Source organism: Pteropus medius, unplaced genomic scaffold (genome assembly GCF_902729225.1).
Source record: "Pteropus medius unplaced genomic scaffold, Ma_sr-lr_union100, whole genome shotgun sequence".
Classification (NCBI taxonomy): domain Eukaryota; kingdom Metazoa; phylum Chordata; class Mammalia; order Chiroptera; family Pteropodidae; genus Pteropus; species Pteropus medius.
Window position 1 is genome coordinate 10,595,496 of NW_024349519.1, and position 20,329 is coordinate 10,615,824.

The 20,329-nt window shown below is 32.4% G+C and overlaps 1 protein-coding gene across 1 annotated transcript in view; it reads left to right on the forward strand.

Annotated features, from left to right (window-relative positions):
- Positions 1-20,329, forward strand: part of IPO8 (importin 8) — a 54,392-nt gene that overhangs the window by 7,226 nt on the left and 26,837 nt on the right. Inside the window, exons 3-14 of the mRNA XM_039882394.1 lie at positions 3,114-3,270; positions 5,727-5,885; positions 6,907-7,063; positions 9,894-9,983; positions 11,257-11,351; positions 11,935-12,019; positions 14,159-14,293; positions 14,759-14,858; positions 17,314-17,390; positions 17,660-17,776; positions 18,200-18,289; positions 19,578-19,743. Coding sequence (XP_039738328.1) covers positions 3,114-3,270; positions 5,727-5,885; positions 6,907-7,063; positions 9,894-9,983; positions 11,257-11,351; positions 11,935-12,019; positions 14,159-14,293; positions 14,759-14,858; positions 17,314-17,390; positions 17,660-17,776; positions 18,200-18,289; positions 19,578-19,743 — 1,428 coding nt within the window. The remainder of the gene's footprint in view (positions 1-3,113; positions 3,271-5,726; positions 5,886-6,906; positions 7,064-9,893; positions 9,984-11,256; positions 11,352-11,934; positions 12,020-14,158; positions 14,294-14,758; positions 14,859-17,313; positions 17,391-17,659; positions 17,777-18,199; positions 18,290-19,577; positions 19,744-20,329) is intronic.

Genomic DNA, 20,329 nt, shown 5'->3' on the forward strand with positions numbered 1-20,329 from the left:
GTGCCATTTATAAATTTTCTCTTATTTAATCTATTATTTAAAAACAAGGATGTCCCATAAGAATCTTATGGTGACACCCAGACAGATAATTTATCTCTTTAGTATGACATTCAAAAAAGAATGATGATCTTTTATATATAAAAAAATTAGCCTGTATAATGGTGTAAATTATTATGCTAATATTAACTGGAAAGACATAAAATTCTGCAAAATATTAAGTTATTGATTTTTCATGTGAGCAATTCTGAGATATTCTTGCTACAATCAAGCAAGCTCATTAATGACATTTCTCACTGTGAAGAAATGGAAAAAAAATTGTTCTTGGCAAGCAAAACAAAATAAGTTTGGATGTTTGCTCTACTGTTTTCCTTTTATGGTATTGATAAGTTTACTAACATTAGTATCATACAATGTGCAGAGAAGGGATTCCATCTTAAATGTAGGGTAGTTATGATCAGGAATCTCTCAAGTGACTTTATTTCCAGTTATTTTACTCCTTACCACTGAAGGGAAGAGATACTCTAATATATGTAAATTTAGGTTTAGAAATGTACTTTATTTAGGACATTTTAGAGTTTCTGTGAGCAGAAGAGTAGTTTGGATTTAAAAGTGGTAGTTAAGGGGTATTACATCTGAAGAAGTCATCGCTGATGACTAATGTAGAATCATCATTTGAAAAAAAGCATGGTTTCTGTTTTCTCTATGTTGCCTGCTTTTTGTTATCCTTTTTTTGGTATGTATTTTCGAAAGATGGATAGGGAGAGGATACAAAAATTCAGTTTGTAGTTGTTATTCATAGGTTATTTATTTGTCAAAGTTAATTAGCATTCTAGAATACAGAACTTAGCAATAAACAGAAAGAACTCTGATCAGTCCAGAAGCACTTCAGGAAGCTCTTTTATTAAAACTCATGTGTCGTATTTGTAGAAAGCTCCTTGGCTCTTATTCAGAATCTTTTAAAACTTGTTTTGATATAATATACATATATTGCTGTCTGATTTCCTACCCTTGACAAATTCAAGTAAGAATAAGAGAGAAGGGCTACCAATATGATGAAAAAGGGAGAAGCTTAGAAACATCAACTCAGAAAGCACAGCATCTCCTTCACTGAGTTTATAATAGGACCCTTTTTTTCCACTTTGAGGTTAGGAAAACCCAGTTGACCTACGTGGTTGTGGCTCTGGGTCAAGGGCATAGAACTTAAGTGGCTCTTCATTGTGCTTGAGATGGAGAGCAGTGTCTGTATGTTTTAGAAAGTTAATTTCAAACTTAAGATATTTGAAACAATAAGTGGATTTTGCAGGGAAAAAAGTTTAATACTTTATTTCTTCATGACTAGATTAAGATAATATTTGTATTTTATTTCTTGGCTTTGCAAATGGTTAAATAGATACCTGAATTAAATGATTAAAGGGTGGTTTTTAGATTATTGATAGCGTCTCAATTAAATTTGGTATTTTTCTTTCATTATCCTTAGCAATCCATGGTTATCTCTAAGTGTAATATTCTCTTTTCAAATTATTACATTAAGTTAAATTTTATTTTAACTAATTACAGATTTACTTCAACATATACAAATTAGTCGGTGTGCCTTTTATATAGGCCATCTTGTATAGTGCCCCATAATAAAAATATTTTTTAGTTATAAAATTAACAGCATTTATTGATTGAATTATAAGTAAGTCTATGCTTTTACCATGTCTGTATCTTTGCTGTCTGAAGTTTGCTTTTAATTTTCAAGACTAGTTTTATAGGGATTAAAATGCATTTGTGTATAATAGAGTTGCCTTTTCTTATTGTAAAGATTAATCTCATGAAATCAGTCTGAACTGTTGACAGATTCTTAGATCATTTATTCATATTGTAAGTCTATACATTTTTATTGCCAGTCACTGTTATATAATATAAATGTACTGGGATAAAAGATGGTATTTAATACAGAGCCTGTGTGGTCTAAATTAAAAACAAATTAGACAAAATTCCAATCCCTGTCTCTGCCTGCCTGCCTGTCTGTCTGTCTATCTGTCTGTCTGTCTGTCTGTCCATCTGTCTGTCCGTCTCTCTGTCTCTCTCTCTCTTAGACCTTTGTTGAATCAAAACTAATGAAAGAGTAGCTTATAGAATGTCAAGTTTATAATTCTATTAAATTTCTGTTGCATAATAGCCAATGTAGAACATGTTGGTTTATTTTCTGTTAATGTTTTTAGGAGCCACTTTAGTTTTATGTTAAAATTAGGATGCAGGGAGAGTTGGGTGGGCAAAGAAGGGAGAGGAGAAACTTAAGGGAAGTTAAAATGCTTTGTAAATCACATCTCTTTGTTCTTATATATTAGGTATATATAAGAATACACATTATAAGTATTTATGTTCAGTGTTCAGCTGGGATGCTTAGAAAGCCTCATATTCCCTATCAAAACCCTGTAGCAGTATGTCAGCTTAGTTTTTTCAGAAACCTTTTATTAAATGTTGAAGCGAGTTAAAAAGAATGGGAACAAAATCATTGATTATGTATTTGATAGAAATAAATAGATAAGAAATTTCTTGAGATTTTATAAAAATATTTGAAAGCTGATGTCCTTTTCTCTTCTTATATTTATAAGTAATAAGTATTTCAAAAGTGTTAGGTAAAAATTACCAATACTATAAAAAGCATAAATATTTCAGAGTGCAGGATAGTAGCCAGTGAAAGAAAAACCAAAAAAGCAAGCTACGTGAAGGACAGTAGAAATTCAGCTATTTGTCAACTCAGAATTAGGCATTATGAACATTGTGACTCTTATGATCTCCAAGTACATTTAGTAGGGTTTTATTTAGACCACCTTGTATTTAGTCTAAGGATACATACTTGATTCCTAGATCATTTTTCTCTCATGTAAACTCTGGAGATTGATTTAATGAAATGTTTTTTGCCTAGACTTTCTTTACTAGCTGAAGAGAAACTAAATTATCCATTTTCCTTTCCCCACTTGGCTATTTATAACTGTAAGATTTTCCATTTTTGCTGGGTATCATGTTTAAGATTGAAAGGTTTAGCTTTTCGTGCTCTGTAAAGCCGAATTAAAGCTATCTTTTTGATACTGCTACATTAGCATTTTTTTCCCCCTCTAATTTAGCTGCCATTTACTTGAAAAACATGGTGACACAGTACTGGCCAGATCGAGAACCTCCACCGGGAGAAGCAATATTTCCATTCAACATTCATGAAAATGATCGCCAGCAAATACGTGATAACATTGTGGAAGGAATAATTCGGTCTCCAGATTTAGTGAGGTACAATACCTATATGATTAATAGGAAGCACAAAATATATGGATGGCGGGAGGAGGTTGGATTTAATCATTAGCCTCAAATTTGTTATTTTAAAGAGGTAAAGTAATGAAGATGGCACTCACTATTGTTTTACTTATTTGCCTTTGCATTTATAATTGTTTGCAATATTTTGGAAGATTTAGTTGCTTTAAGTTGCCACAAAAAGTTATATATGGCAAAAATTATACTTAAGTAAAATTATATAAATTCTAGCTATTTAAATAACTTAGGTTCTTAGTTATAATCTCTTGACTTTTTATTTTACTGTGTGCTTTCTTTTTCCAGACCCAGAAATTGACTTATAGGAGATTTAACCTACCACTTTTCTTAAGATTTTACCTATCTTTTATTCATTTTTATGAACTAAGTATCTTTTCCTTTGGAGAAGACAGGATAGAGTAGGTATAAACTAGAAGAACTGTCTCTGTTTTTTCAAGTTTAGATTAGGTGCTCTAAAGTTGCACTGTCCAATAGAACTTTGTGCGCTGATGGAAGTCTTCTGTATCTGCACTGTCCGGTAGTTAGCCATGTGGCATACATGGCTGTTGAGTACGGGAAATGTGGCTAGTGTAACTGAGGAGCTGAATTTTAAATTTAATTTTGATTAAAGTGTGCACATGTGGCTAGTAGCTGCCCTGTCTATTGGATAGCACGGCTATAGAGTCATAAAAATTTTCAGTTTTAAAATAGAAGTAAATTTTTTTCAACATGAGCTATCATAATTAGGTTTCTTTTGAAAATAGAGGAGGGAAATAGATAAAATAGGTAGGAGAATGAAATTGTTTAATGTCAAGAGATAGAAATTGTTCTCCTGGTGTCTAATGTACATTATGACGTAAGCAGGAGAAAGGGAAGAAATTGTGAGGGGAACAGTGAGGAAGGAGAACAAACATCGAACTCCTCTTTGTGTAGTTATTTTGTCAGTGAAAAGGAGAAAATAGGTGTACTTATTCAAGAAAATTATCATTATTCTCATTGGTTGCCCAAATGTCAACCTGGCAGTGACTCCCCTATGGTACCATCATCTGTCTATTTCTTGTCAAAATCTCTACATTTTCAGATCTCTCTGAATCGTGCAGTGCTTCTACACAGTAATGTATGAAAGGATGGGCATTCATAGCCATCGTTTGCTTGGTTGGAATGAGAAAGGATTGGGAGGGTCAACCTGAAGATGAAATTTTAAAAACTCTCTTGAGATCCACCAAAAAATAAAAATAAAATAAATAACTTTTAAAAACTGAAAAGTTTTAGTTTTATTGCATGCATATGTGACCTACTGGTTGTTTAGGAACGGCCCGCTGGTGAGAGCTTTATCTTTATGAGATAGTTCTTTGTGGCTTTGCTTTTATGTCTTGAAGGCTTAGCTGTAATCACTCTTGAAGAAATATTCTCGAAGTTTATTTAAGAGTATTGCAAATGAAAACTTTCAAATAGAATTGGTAACATAAGGAAAAGGACATTTTATTTGTTTCATTTCAGTGAATCCAAGTCATTGGCTGTTCAACTCACATGACACACACTTAAAAAATTTTTTTTTCCACTGTGGAATCCTAATTTAGCTAAGTACACTTTCTAACCATTTGCAAATGATCATGTAAGGCCATATTGATAATTTGTAGAAGAGAAATTTTTTTCCTTATTTTCTTTTCAATGACAATTACAGTTGAGATCCTGTTGAGAAAGTGATTATTGGCCTAAGTGTTAAGACATCACGTCTTTTATTATTTAACTTTGCAGTTTTATTAAAGGGATTCCTCTTTTTCTGTTTTCCCATGCCTTTTTTTATGTATATTTTTGGAAATAGCTATTAGATTTCCTCTTTAGGAATTGCCAGCGTGTGTCTGATACTCAAAAACAAAATTTAGTATCTCAGGAAGCTTTGATAGGTGCAGTATACTGTGTTGGCTGTTAACTAATAATGGATGGTTCAAGGTTTTGGCTCACAGAGATGCTTCCTACCATTATATAGGCCTTTGTTTTACTTATTCTGACCATTTTTAAGCTGTTTGTCTAGTTGAAATGATACAATACTTTGTTTTGTTTTGTTTCCCCCTTAGGATATAATAACCAAAATACAAAAGGCTGGGAAATTTTGCAAAGCTGAAGTGGATTCATTGTCTTTTATAAAAAACTTTTTACGAATTTTTTAAATTAATTTTTTCTCAAAGCTGTATTTAGGATAAGACCATTTGAAAAGTTTTATTTATTTTAAGAAATTACTTGTTTTCTTTATTTTCAGTAAGTTGAGCTATTGAAGGTTTTCTTTACAAGATTGCTCTTTATCCTCCCACCTCAGGTATATAACTGAATAATGTAGGCAAAGAGGAGTTAGAGTGATTTTATGTAAAATATTAGAGGTCTTTGAAACCTGATATTTATAATTACTTAGATTGTGGACTTTTTCTTCTCCCTTATAGAGTCCAGTTAACAATGTGTCTCCGTGCCATCATTAAATATGATTTTCCTGGTCACTGGCCAGCAGTTGTCGACAAGATAGACTATTACTTGCAATCACAGAGCAGTGGAAGCTGGCTTGGCAGTTTATTGTGTTTGTATCAGCTAGTGAAGACATATGAGTAAGTTGGTCTCTATTGCCTGAAAATACTAGCCTGTATTAACTTAGAGCTAAATTGCATAGAGATGTCTGCTGTGGGTGTTCTGCAGAATCAGGTTAATTTGGCAAATACTGGGTTAAGCACAGTTAAATATGTTTATTTACTACAGTTATTCAGAGAACCTTTAATCTGCTAATGTACCTTGCTAATCTTTGAGGCAGTGATATGATAATGTAGTGCTTCTCAAATTATTTGTTATTTTCAGAGGACCATTTATTAACAGCTTTCCTTGGAAACTCTGATATAGAAGTACCTTAACATATATCTTCAAATGAGGACATTATTAAGTAAATTAAATATTTAACTTTTTAGATGCAAAATAGAAAATGTTAAAGTTTCTTTGCTAGTGATTTTGTTTTCCATAAAAGTTAACTTGGGAGGTGGCAGACAAGTGTTTTCTGATTTCTACAAGGACGCTCCTTGTACATGCAAAGTCCTGTAATTTTCTTTTTTAAAAACTAGTTAGTTCATACTCTGCAGAATTTTGAGAAGATATTTTAGATTCGTAGCAGTTCAAGTGATCTAAGAGCACCTAAGTTTGTAAACTATTCCAACTTCTCAATGTTGGATAGTATAAGAAATGTTTTTTTCTCCCACATTATTTATTATATTACAGATAATGTCTGTTTAAACAGACATATCAACTTGTTAACTTGTATTTTATAGGAAGAATTGTGGCATGATGAATATTAAGTAGTAGAAAAATTTATTTAGGAAAGTTGTAAAATAGTCTTGGATTCTTTTAAACTAGTCTAATTCTTTACGGAGAGATTTTAGGCATTCTGCCTAAAACAGGAGTGTGCTCTTTTAAAGTTCCTTCTAAGTTATTCTAACAATCCAAACAGAAAGTATAAGCCAATGGTTAGAATGTTTTTGTTTTGTTAGCTTTGTATAGTTCAAAATATATTTTTTCATTCATTACTTATAGCTCTTTTATAGGGGGAGAAATTATTTTTCTTTTTATTTGTCTTTGCTCATGTAGATATAAGAAAGCAGAGGAAAGAGAACCTCTTATAGCAGCAATGCAAATATTTCTGCCTCGTATTCAACAACAGATCATGCAACTCCTTCCCGATTCCTCGCATTATTCTGTTTTACTACAGAAACAGATTCTGAAAATCTTTTATGCACTTGTTCAGGTAAGTTTCTATTGCAGAAGAGAAATATGGGTGGGCTTTTTTTTTCTTTTTTCTTTTTTGCCTGATACATGGAAAGTACTCAATAGTGTCAGTTATGGTTAAAAATTATTATATATTCTCACAAATATTTCTTAAAACAAAAAAACATGAGAGAACAGGCTCAACATAAGAGAACAGGCTCACAGAAATTAACTCGATTGTCCAAGGTTATCTGAATGGCAGAGCTGAGATTCAGTGTCCTTATGCCTTTTACTCCAGTATCTGAAGTGCTGGGTATGGAAGAACCAGGGTTGTTAACTGCCCTAAAACCTGATCACTTGAATAATCTGTCCATAACATTCTGTCTGCAAATTAGTTATGATTATAGGAAAAGAAGAGAGTCCTTCATTGGGAAATCATACTGATGATGGCAGTTTCTTTGCATTTGACCTTATTTAAATCTAACAAGATTTAGTGGCTCATTTTCCTGTATTTAAAATACTTTTTCTGATTTGAAGGGTATAAAGAATATTAATATGATAATCTAAAAAGTAATTAGAAGAAGATAGAGAAAGGAGTGTTTTAAATATAAAAATATTTAAAAGTTTAATTCTTAGAAGACTTGGGTAAATTATTTAGATCTTGGTGGAGGAGGAATAATTATTGTCAGTCTAAGCTGTCTGATGATGAATTAAACCTCTCTTACATGCTTTTTAGTTAAATTAGTCATGGCAAGAGGGTAGTTTTGTCGAGCTAGAGAGCCAAGATAGTTTGTTTTTGTTCTTGGCTTCATTTGTGACTTAAGTACTTTAGTACTGTTTCCAAATATTTTACTTTAATAAAGATTTTTATTTTTAGCCTCATCTTTTAATAGAGAAAGTTGGAGGTAGATTTTTTTCAGCTCAGCTTTTTTTTTGGAGGGGATGGGGAAGAGGGAAGAAGAGAATAAACTAGGATACTAGGAAAATATGTTCCCCCACTCTCCTACCTTTCTTTCTTTCTTTCTTTTTTTTTTTTTTAAGTAATAAGGAAGGAAGATGTATGGTGTATTTGCTTTTTTATTAAAGTATTTTTCAGAAATTTTCCTCAGGAGAATCACTTTACTCTGAGGCAAACATTTTTTATTCAGTGAGATGTTTTGCCATTAGATATAGTAATATCCCATTTATTCAGAGGTCAGATTTTCCTTTCCTATCTGGAGAAGCATAGCCAGGAATCAGGAAGTAAGATAGAGGCTAATGAAATAATTTTCCTAAAGCTTCTAACTCTACTTGATTTGCTAAGAGGACAAAATCTAAGATGTTTTATCTCAACATATATAGGCTAAAATCTAAAAAAAAACCAATGAAAAACCTCAACATTTTAAACCATTTTGGTAATCTGTTATATGCTATTAAAGTAATGTGCTCCCTCTGGGAATCTGGGGAGCAAAAATTTAGAAGGCTTTAAGAGGCACAATTACAGTGAGAATGTAAGTAAAAAATGATTGACAATTTAAGAAGAGGCAGACAAATTCGTGTTTTGAAAAGTATGATACAGTTAAATTAACTGTCTAAGTGGCATTTATCAATTATTTATTGTGTACAGGGCTTTTGGATACTTCATATGTACTTTGTCTAAAAATGGACTCATCATCAGTCTCCCCCAATCCTCAGCTTGCTCCTCCTCTGTTCCCTATCTCAAGCCCAAACATTCCTCATTGCACTTAGAACAAAGTATGAACTTCTTAACATGGTCTGTAAAACTCTTCATCCCTCCACCTTATCTTTTGCCATCCTTGCCTTTGTGCTTTACACTCCAGCCATACTGAAGTTCTTTCAATTCATGAATAATAGGTCATGCCCTCTCTTCTGAGCCTTTAAAATACTTTATTTCTGCCTGGACTACTCTTCTGCTTTATGCCCTGCTCTTTCTCCAGGTCTCAGCTTATGTGTCTTTCCTGCAGGTTGTCCCTGATACTACCAGGCTGGGATAGGTGGTCCTCCTCTTTGCCTTTATCAATATTGTATTGCTTTTATCTGTACAGTGTATCTTACCATATTGTAATTCCTTGTTTATATATGTTTTTTTTCCCCCCTAACTGGAGTGTAAGCTTTAGAAGGACAGAGACTATGTCTCTTACTTACCATTACATCCTTAGCATGCTCATGTAGCAGGTTTTGGAATGCATGCATGCATAAGTGCTGTGCCTCATCTCCTGTAACTCACAGTGTAGTGGGGTGGCGGTGGGACCTACAGTAATACAATGGCTGTGGTATTATGCCACGGTACAGAAGAAAGTAATAGAAAAAATGTTTTGTGAGGTGGAGATTTTCATTAAAGTGGTTAAAATGAGTTCTCACCACAAAAAAAAGGTAATTATGTGAGGTGATAGAGGTGTTAACTAATCTTATTGTGGTAATAATTTCACAGTGTATACATATATCAATCATTTTGTATACCTTAAATTTACACCATGTTAAATGTCAGCTATATCTCAATAAAGCTGGGGAAAAAGTGGTTAAAATGAAAAGTTTGACGAAGGGGTAAATGGTAAAAATCACTTATCCGGAATCTCGTGCTGAATAAGTGAGACCTTACTGTATTACAATTTTTTTTTTTTCATTTAAAAAGTAGCCCAGAGAAACAATTCATGGCATATATACGTCTATATTTTAAAATTTTAATTTATATATATGTTTATAGATCTGTTTTAAATTAAATTTTAGATTGAACCATATGAAATTACTGTTTTCTTTGTCAAATGTTAGCCATTTTGTATATTTTAGCCTTCCAGTATAGATGAAATTGCTGATTTTTTTTTTTGGAGGGGAGGAATTATTATTTGATGTTGTTTTTCTTTTGTTTTCAGTATGCACTGCCTCTTCAACTGGTGAATAACCAAACCATGACAGCGTGGATGGAGATCTTTCGAACTATTATTGACAGGACAGTCCCTCCTGTAAGAAAGGGCTTGTATTCTTAAGAAAAATATTTGTGGTAGACTGATTTATTATCATAGCCTATTTGGAAAAAAATTACTGTAATAAAAATAATAATACACACTCATTTTTAGAAAGTTCAGATAAGCAAAACTAATAAAGTAACTAATCCTAAACATGATAAAAACCATTTTAAAAAATTAGTATTTGTACTTGGATGGGAAACCACCTAGGAAGATCAGGTGCTATAGGTGTAAAAAATAAAAAAATAAGGGATTGTAACCTGACAAGTTCCTTGTAATCTGTGAGGCCAACCAAGAGTTGCTTTGCCTAAATATTAAAAAAAAAAAAATTAGTATTTATTTCTCTAGCCTTTTTTCCTCTAGCCTTTATTTATAAAAATAGTATATGCAGGTACTGTTTTGAAATATGTTTTTCACTTAAAATCTATTGTAAATATTTTTTATGATTATGTTTTTATACTTTTATTTTTGTTGCATGCTTCATTTACTAGGTGTTAAAGTTTAGTTTTTTAATGTTTTAACTATATATATGTAGCTAAATTTTTATACACATTCATAATTATTTTCTTTGGATAGGCTTCTAAAAGAGTATAAGGCTTTGACAGATCTTGCAAAAGTGCTTTCCAGAGATATTGCCCTGGCTTATGTTTTACTAAGTGGTGACTGAGAATATCTCTTATATAAAATTTTGTTTGCCTGTTTGATGGGTTAAAGATGGTGTCTCATTTTTATCTGCAATAACAATTATGCTATATTTCACCTATCAAATTAACTGAAGTAACTAATCAAATTAAAATATCAAATATTTAAAAATTTAAGCTTGCCTTCAAATGTGCAGTACTTTTTCTTTTTTCATATTTTGAGGCAAATTATATTGAGGTTTAATTTATGTCCATTAAGTGCACAGAGCTTAGTGAGTGGCTCAGTGAATTCTGGCAAACATTCGCTTGCATTACTGACACCTGGATAGAGGTATAGAACCTTTCTGTCATCCAGAGCTTTCTCAAGTGATATGGTATTTTGTATTTCTTTTCTATGTATTTGGGCCTTTTGAAAATAAGAGATAAACAACAACACTGGTTAGTTGAAATTTGCTTTGTTTATTTAAAAATCCTACCTAGCAGTTTATAAGAAGGAATTTGCATTTGTGTGGCAATCTAAATTCACATTTAATATTACTTAATCTATATCAAGATTTATTCTGCCTTTGTTATTCACATAAACCCTTTTATTATGCAGAAATTTAATCTGGGTGTTTTTGTCTTCTTAGGAGACTCTGCAAATTGATGAGGATGATAGACCAGAACTAGTCTGGTGGAAGTGTAAGAAGTGGGCATTGCATATTGTAGCTCGTCTTTTTGAACGGTAATCCTGTTTATTAGACGTATGATCTTATGGTCAGTATCTCAGTGTTGGATATAATAAAATTAGGTCCCTTGATGCTCCACAGTATATGATTATTTGTCTTTAGAGCCTTAGAGGGCAAAAAGTCACCCTCTCTTTGTTTTAAAGTAGGCTTAACTATGACTCATTATGACTTTGAGATAATAAGGAGGTTGTCAGTTTTCTCTGACTTTTCTAAACTTCTTCTATGAAACGAATGGAGAAATGACATTGTTTAGCTCATTGGAATTATTCAGGAATTGTGCAAGAAGGTGCTTGGCCGTTCAATGCCATAGGAAAGTTAGTTAAATTTAATTATAGAAGCATTTATTGAAAAAATGTGTCAGCTGTAACATTTTATTTGTAATATTTGCCCTTTAGGAGCTCTTAGAGTCTAAGTATAGCTCATCATGATTTCATTTTGGGATCTGTGAAAAAAGGGGAAAGTGTTAGTTTTGTGCCCCAGTAGAATATATCTTTCAACAAGGCACTGTATTTCAACTAGTGAACATGCTTGTTTTTAAAATTCTTGATATTTAAACATTTTTTTTCTTTGTATTTTAAGATATGGAAGCCCAGGAAATGTCACAAAAGAATACTTTGAATTTTCTGAATTCTTTTTGAAAACCTATGCAGTGGGAATTCAGCAGGTAATAAACTTACGCGTTTCAAATAGAAGAAGGACAGTACTGGAAGTAGTTAAGTCATTTCTATCTATTTCAAAGTAGGAACATATTAATACGCTACATATTTAAATATAAGGGATGAAATGGCAGCTCTGGAAATCTAATATACTGTGATCAGTTTTGGAACCAAGTGGCCTAGGGGAGCTACCACAAGAAGTGCCCTCTAGACTTCTAGGTGCTGGACTCAAGCCTTTAAAGTTTGTTGATACTGGTGTAGCAGTTACCAGTATTAGATTGTGTTCTTCTGTTAACTCTCTGACCTCTTATGAGTTTCTTACATTCCATTTCTTTGAGCCTTACCTCTTTGTTCCAAGCTTTTATATCAGAAAAGTTATAGAATACTTATTGATCTATTTTAGGAAGAAGTGAGCTCAGAAGTTAAGACTTTCAGCTGAAAACTGATACTTTTTTTTGTGGAATTTTTGGAACCATTCTATACAGTGAAAATTAGTTCTTGAGTAATAATCTAGGTTGATACCAATATTTAAAAACTACAAAGGACAAGTGGGCATGAAAATTGGTTAATCTGTATTGCCATTTGAATCACGATATTTTTGTTTATATTTCCACAAATAAAACTTAATAACTATTGACTGCTGGCTGTGTTAGGACCATGTTGGGGAAGCAAAGATTAATCAGACATAGTAAAAGTCTTTAATGATATAGAGGTGTTTCTAGGTTTTTATAAATCTATACATATTAGTTTTCCTCATTGTCAATGATATAAAATTAACTACTTCAAACCTGTTATGTTAGATGGAGTACTTCCTTTTATAGATTATCATTTTGTCTAGTATCATTTTATAGATTGTCATTTTTAAAATGTACCTTGCAACAGTTCAGGAAAGCTATGGCTGTAATTTTCTCACAAATTACTTTGTTGGTCCATGAAGCAGTCTGTAGGGGAAATTAGTGAATAATGAATAAAATTATCAGTTCAGCGGTTCGCTGTGGATACTAGCATAATCAAGAAGCTGGTCAGCTTTGTCTTCTGCTCTTTTCACTGCTATATAAACCATTAAGCATCCTAAAGTTGATGCCCTCTTGAATTGTGTTCAGTAGAGTTTTCCCAGTGTCACATAAATTTCACACTATTGCATCCATGTCATTAACTATTTGTACCTTGGTTATTTAAGGTATATATTCCTAGTTTTAAAAATAGCTTTCTTATCAAAACCTATATTTTTTTTCTTTCTTTTCTTTTTTTTACTCAAATCTCTCATCTCCTACCACTTTGTATGAACCACAACTGTTCTAGGAAGAACCATGTTCAATAGCATCCATTTTTAGCCAGCATTGCAGAAAGGGCATCTGGGTGAGGGTAGGACTTCTGACAAATTTTATAAATCTGAATTTTACATAACTTGAACTGAATTTGTGTTCCAAATTCATAAATTCTGTACATGTTTTGAAAGGCACCCTGTTAATTTATTTAGCAGTTCAGTTATAAACTTGCTATAGTGATATTTATGAAGACTTTCCATGGTCCGAGATTATAAAATAAAATTTTTCCAGGTTTTCTTCTAGGAATTTTATGCTTTCAGTTTTTTTTTGTTGTTGTTGTTGAGATATTTACCCATCTGGAATTTATTTTGTTGTGAAGTTTAGTTAGGGTACCAGCTTCATTTTTTTCCAGATGGATAATCAGTTGTCCCAGTACTATTTTTTGGATAATTTATCATTTCTCTTCTAATTTGAAATGCACCATTATCAACTATTAAAATCTGTTTGTGGTGTCTCTTGCTGTATGGATGTTTTCAGTGTTCATTTAGTCAAGTCTGTTATTATTTTTTAACAGTAATCTTAATTTATTTGAAGTATGTGGAATAGATTGTAGACTTATTCTGAGTAATTCTGCAAGTTAGAAGTAGGACAAGTGGCTGGAAATTACAGTGAGACACCCTTCAGTTCAATATAAAACATGGACCTATCTAATAATTAAAGCTGCCTATGAACTTTTCCACAATATTACTCTTTTCCCTAAAAATCTGTTAGTTTTTATCTTTATGGATTTTGGGTTTTATGTCATGCCTAAAGTGCCCCTACTCTTAACCTTTAAATTATTTACGTTCTCCTTTATTTTCTCATCCTGTTTTCCTATAGGTACTACTAAAAATTTTAGACCAATATAGACAGAAAGAGTATGTGGCCCCCCGTGTTCTTCAGCAAGCATTCAACTATCTCAACCAAGGGATTGTTCATTCTGTAACATGGAAGCAGATGAAGCCACACATACAGGTTAGGTTTTTGAAAATGGAAGAACAGAAAATTTTAATATGTCGACATGGTGATATTTAGGACCAAAATGGAAATGTAAAAATGTTTACAATAAGAAATATATTAGTATATTAGTATATGTAACCAAGAGTCAAGGTATGTTTGATATTGATTTGTTAGTAAAACTTTATTATCCCTGCTGTTGCTTCAAAGAATAGCATTTACATTCATCTCTTTCTCTATATTTTTAATCAGTTGTTGTTTAAAAACAATCTTATGTTTAACCCACTCACCCCACTCTCTTCCTGCCCCCTCCCTAGGCTCTTGCTTTCCTGCTTTCACCTTAGCCAGTGCAAGCATAACAGAAAGATTAATATAACAATTTGGAAAACTAACACCATAAAAGTTGTCAGTAAATACATTATTAATATTTCCCAAATTTGAATAGCTTATACCCATTTGTTGTTCTGTTTATTCCCTTTTTAGAATATCTCTGAAGATGTGATTTTTTCTGTGATGTGTTATAAGGATGAAGATGAAGAGCTGTGGCAAGAAGATCCATATGAATATATAAGGATGAAATTTGGTAATCGAGATGATTTTATTCCTCATCAGTTCCTAGATATGTAAAATAGTATAATTAAATTTGTATTTTAAAGCAAATTTTATTTGTTAAATTCCCAGAGTTCTGCTTTGCATAATAAACTGAAATTCACAAGAGTTCTTGACATTCTGTTGAAGCAACAGACTTGATGCCTTTGGGTGTGGGAGATGAAAAGCTGCTTTATTCATCCCTGTAGTGGATGCTGAAGCAGTCATGGAGCCATCTATACCTTTTTCTGTTGTGATGCCGATCTGTAGAGACCATCTCCTTTTGTGCCTTTTGGGTTACCCATTTGTAGATTGGGTTGTGCTCAATCTGGGAGATCCTTTGTTTTTTTTGCATATTTTAGGAGCACCCCAATTTGGTTTGCCTCCTTATCGTAGAGACTAAGTGTTCCACAGGGGATGAGATTATTTGTAGTGGCCCCACCATGTGGCCTAGTTATCTGGGAGTCCTTTAAGCTTGGATTCTCCTGGAAGCTGTTGAACCGTGTAGATTGCCTGAGTTCATTCTCTTTTATCTCCAGTTTGAATTAATTGCTTCACTGAGTACTCAGGCATTTAACATAGCAAAATATTATTTGTGTACCTCTGTTTCTCCTACAGCTTAGGGCTATCCAAGGTCATGGACTTTATTTATTTATTTGCCTTATTTTGCATTCTCTATCCCTTCTACACCTCTTTATCCTTCTACTAGTTTTTGTCTCTAGTCTGTCTTCAGTAAATGTTGAAATAAATAATTGATAAACTTAACCCTGCCCAAGGCATGCTGACGGTGCTGTGACAATGCAGTGCTTTCACTTTGGTCCAGGTGTCACTGGCTACTTGAGTTAAGCCTGCTGGTATAGATCATAGGTTATTGGGCTATGCTGTTTTTAGAGTGCTTTTTGTTTAGTATTATTTGATTCAGTAAGTGAGGAAGTGTCTCTTTGAGACAAAGTACAGGAAAAGCAAATGAATGAGAAACAATATTTGCCATCTGATTTATCTCTCCATTCTACCATTCATTTCCTTTTGAAAATCATTATACATGGGCATGATTTATTATTTCCCCTTCCTAGTGCTTTTGTTTTCCTAGGAGAAGAGTGATAAGCCAATCTTCTTTTTCGAGGCATTCTTTTAATGTTTAGCTTTTCTATAATACTTTAGCTTTTCTATAATACTTTTCTATAATGTTGGATGGATTAAATGGGATAATACAAATAACTAACTGCTTTCACTGCTTAGTGTAGAATACTGCATGCTTGTAAAATCTTAGTATGGTGCCTGGCACAGAGTAAGTACTCAATAAATGTTAGTTATTAGTATTGTTATGCTTGTGTTTTATATTTGGAGGCAAAGACTTAGATTTGGTTTTATTTTTATGTTTATATATGGATATATCAAATACTTCTCAAGTTTTCACATTCTTATGTAAAACTGCCTATGCTGAAATTTGAAAAATTTTATGTAGTTAAGTGTTGCATTTTAAATAGGTGTATATTTCAACAAATATCTATTGAATACCTGCTGAACCTACCTGCTGACAGCCAAGCACTGTTGTAGCAGTCCCTCAAGACTTTTACACTTGCTCTTTGCTCTACTTTGAAAACTTGATCTTTAGATTTCCACGTAGAGATTTCTTCCTCATTCATTCAATTTCTGCTTAAGTGTTACCTTAATGGAGAGTTGAAGAGGCTTTTCCTGACATCCTATTTAAACTAGCACCCCACAGTCTCCACTCTCTTTCTCTTTACCTGTTGTACATATGTCTTAGCCTGACTGTTATATGTGTGTGTGCATGCATGTGTATAATTTGTTTCTCTCACCTTGTAAGCTCTATGAGAACCTTTTTGTTTGATATTTTTGTCTCCAGAGCCTAAAACAGTGCCTGGCACATTATAAACACTAAATAAATTATTGCTCTTTTTCGATAGAGATAAAACGCTTTTCTTGTCTTTAGAGAAACATATGCCTGAAATGTATTGTTTCCTTTAAAATGATTGTTTAACCTTTTTCCCGTTTAGAAAAAAAAAGGTGCAGTTTGTGTAGGAATACTGTTTTCTAGGATTTGACATTTTCAGCGATCGAACTACAAAAAAACAATGTTATAAATAGCATGATGTCATTTGTTTCCAAAGACTATTGCTATACTAGAGTGATGCAAAAATAATAATAAAAGCGACGTATTTCATGGCAAACTTTAGGGGCAAGGGTAGGACTGTAATCCATGCGTTATCTCGGGGTGAACGAGAATAGCATTAAAAGGACAACCTATAGAGTTCGATAAATCCTTTTGTGCATGAAAGTACTGATGATATATCCTTAGCTTTTTAATGCTGTAAACCAGTGTCATATGTAGACTTTTATTTTTTGGTTTTGGAATAGTGATTAATCAGGTTTGAAATCTATAGTAATTGTATTTTTACTAACACGGTTTAACCTTTTTAAAATCTTAGATATTTTTGAAGATTATGCTTCTCCTACCACAGCAGCCCAGACTCTCTTATACACTGCTGCAAAGAAAAGAAAAGAGGTATATAGTTATTCTTTCTAAATCTAGAACTGAAAGGTAGCCTCTGTTGATTTGACACTCTAACCTAGTATTTGAAAAATTATATTATGAGTTATAATCTGTCACTTTAAGAATATTTTTCTGTCTTAGCAAGAGAAAATGGTTATTTTATGTTCTTAATTAAACACAATAAAGTGGCTTTAATTTTGAAATTTTGTGTATCGTATTTAATACTATCATGAGGCAGTGTAAGCTAATGTAGACTGAAACGGATTCTTCTATTTCTTTAGGTACTGCCAAAAATGATGGCGTTCTGTTATCAAATCCTAACAGACCCGAACTTTGACCCGAGGAAGAAAGATGGAGCCCTGCACGTGATTGGTTCTCTAGCTGATATTTTATTGAAGGTTAAGCTACTTAGAGTTTAATTTACTTAAAACTGTGAAGCACAGGCAAATGAGAGAATATGAAAGTTACGGATAATTTAAAACTAGTGACTGCTTCTGCATAATTGAATTGACTATAAATATCCTTTCTGTCACTTGTTTCTTTGAAAAGAATACTTCTTTATTCGTCAGTTTTTTAGTATGAAACTGTTGCTGTATTAAAAAGTGTCAAGTGACTTTGTTTCTACAAAAATCAGTATCAAAATATGTTTAAGGTACTATTTCTCTCTTGTTTTAAAACAAGTGATATGTAGGTGAAGTAATTTTACAAAATTGTAAATAGAAGTATCTTAAGTGTAAGTCATAATGTACTTTATTAGGATGTGACTTTTACATGTGAAAAAGACATTGGTAATTTGAAACTTAATTTCTGTTTCCTAACAGAAGAGTTTATTCAAGGACCAAATGGAGTTGTTGCTGCAGAATCATGTATTTCCATTATTATTGTCTAACCTGGGATATCTTCGAGCTAGAGTAAGTTTTCCATGTTTCCATTATGTATCGTAAAATCTTCATTTGTAAGATAATTATCAAACTAAATGTTTTTAGATAAATTGACACATGTTGAGGCAAAATGAAGTCAATTAGAATGTTCCTTATGGTCACATAAGCTGAATAAAGAACAAACTAGTAAATAAGAGGATTTATGGATTTTAATTCCAGCTGTTTTCATTTTCACCCTAGCCTCACTCACTGCATGTGCAAAGCATGCTATGAGAGGGATGCTGTTACGGCAGTGGTATAATGTAAATTCATAAATGGATTAATTTTCAGTGTCAGAAAACAGCATGAAATTTCTAGTTTTGCTAAAAACTTGATTATGATTTACAGTATATTAGGTAGATATGTCTTAGTCAAATGAAAATAATAATCCACGTAAACTTATTTGTGTTCTAATTGTACATTACTTCTAGAATCAATATGGAGATATAAAAATAGAACTTTAATTCAAGAGCCTTGTATGTATCTTTATAACTCTGTCAACACAAAAAAATGTCTTGCTAAAAACAACATATGTTAATAATGCCTATACCCTCTAAAGCATTTTATAAACAGAAGATAATTGTCAGAGGGAGAAATATTTGGGCAAATGTAGATTAGAGATGCTAAGAGCACACAAGTATTTTTATAGGTAGGCTACTATCTTTGACGGGTTGTGTGAATTATAATTCTCTTGCTAAAAGTTTTTAGTAATTCAAATTAATTCCTGTTAATTGTGTTTTATACAAATAGAGAATTTTAAAAAGTAATAATATGATTCTGTGGTCTAATAGTTTAAAATTTGGTAATCTGTACAAGGTTAAAATTCTTCATATCTTATGTGTGTGAAAAAAGGAAGTTTGCTAAGCCAGTTAGACTAAGGAAAAATAATGTTTTGTTTGTTTGCTGTAAAGGCCAGAAAATGAATGTCAAACATTGCTTCATAGTAGCTTTTTACATATAATAATAAATCAGTTGTGAATTATATTAAAAGCATAAATAGGACTTTTTTTCAGAGATATTTAAATTTAGCTCTGTTTTTTTTTTCCTGTGAAAATATTGTTGCATATAGGTATTTTAGAAGTAATCCAACTGCCTTTTAAAATAAAACTAGGAAATCCAAAAGTTAGCAACTAGAGCTAATATGCTACCTCTAAAAACAAACAAGCAGTACTTGGTAGAATTAATGATATTTTACTTAGTAAGAAGTTCTTATGTGCATGACATTATTACAGAATACCATAATCCCAATGGTTCCCTATTTTCTTTCTTCTTATAACAGTCCTGTTGGGTACTTCATGCATTTAGTTCTTTGAAATTTCATAATGAACTTAATCTAAGAAATGCAGTTGAACTAGCAAAGAAGAGCCTGATTGAAGATAAGGAGATGCCTGTCAAAGTTGAAGCTGCCCTTGCTCTTCAGTCCTTAATTTCTAACCAGACACAAGGTAAAGCCAGAAATGCCCTTTAGAAGATTTACTTGTTTATCTATTTGTTTGTTTATTAGCATAGTCTTCTCAAATAGCTTTGTTCATTTCCTTTACTAATAATAAGGATGATTCTCTAAGTCAAGGTTTAGGCTTTGGATTTCTGAGCTTTTGCCCCTTCAGAATTTTATAGGAGTTTCTTCTTGCCCTTTTTAGGAGTTCCTTTTGACTATGGTTTCTAGAAATATTTTAGATTGGGAAACAAGTTGATAATTATTGGGCAGTAGGGTAGACTGGGCCTCAAGAGACCTGGTTTCTAGTTATGATTGTGCTACTAATTTGCCATGAAAACCTGGACAAGACACCTGATCAGTTAAGGCTTAGATTTCCATATATTTAAATTTAGGGGGGTTGGACTAGATGGCTTCAAGATTCCTTTAAACTCTAGGATTCTATGATTCTGCTGGTTCTGAAAGTAGCAAGTAGTGTTCGTAGTAAGGGATAAAACAGGTATCTCATTTGTTATTTCAGAAGAATATTCTGTTCATAGTTCAAATAAACCTTTGAAAGTAAACATGAATCTGGTTTACCTCTATTCAACAATGTT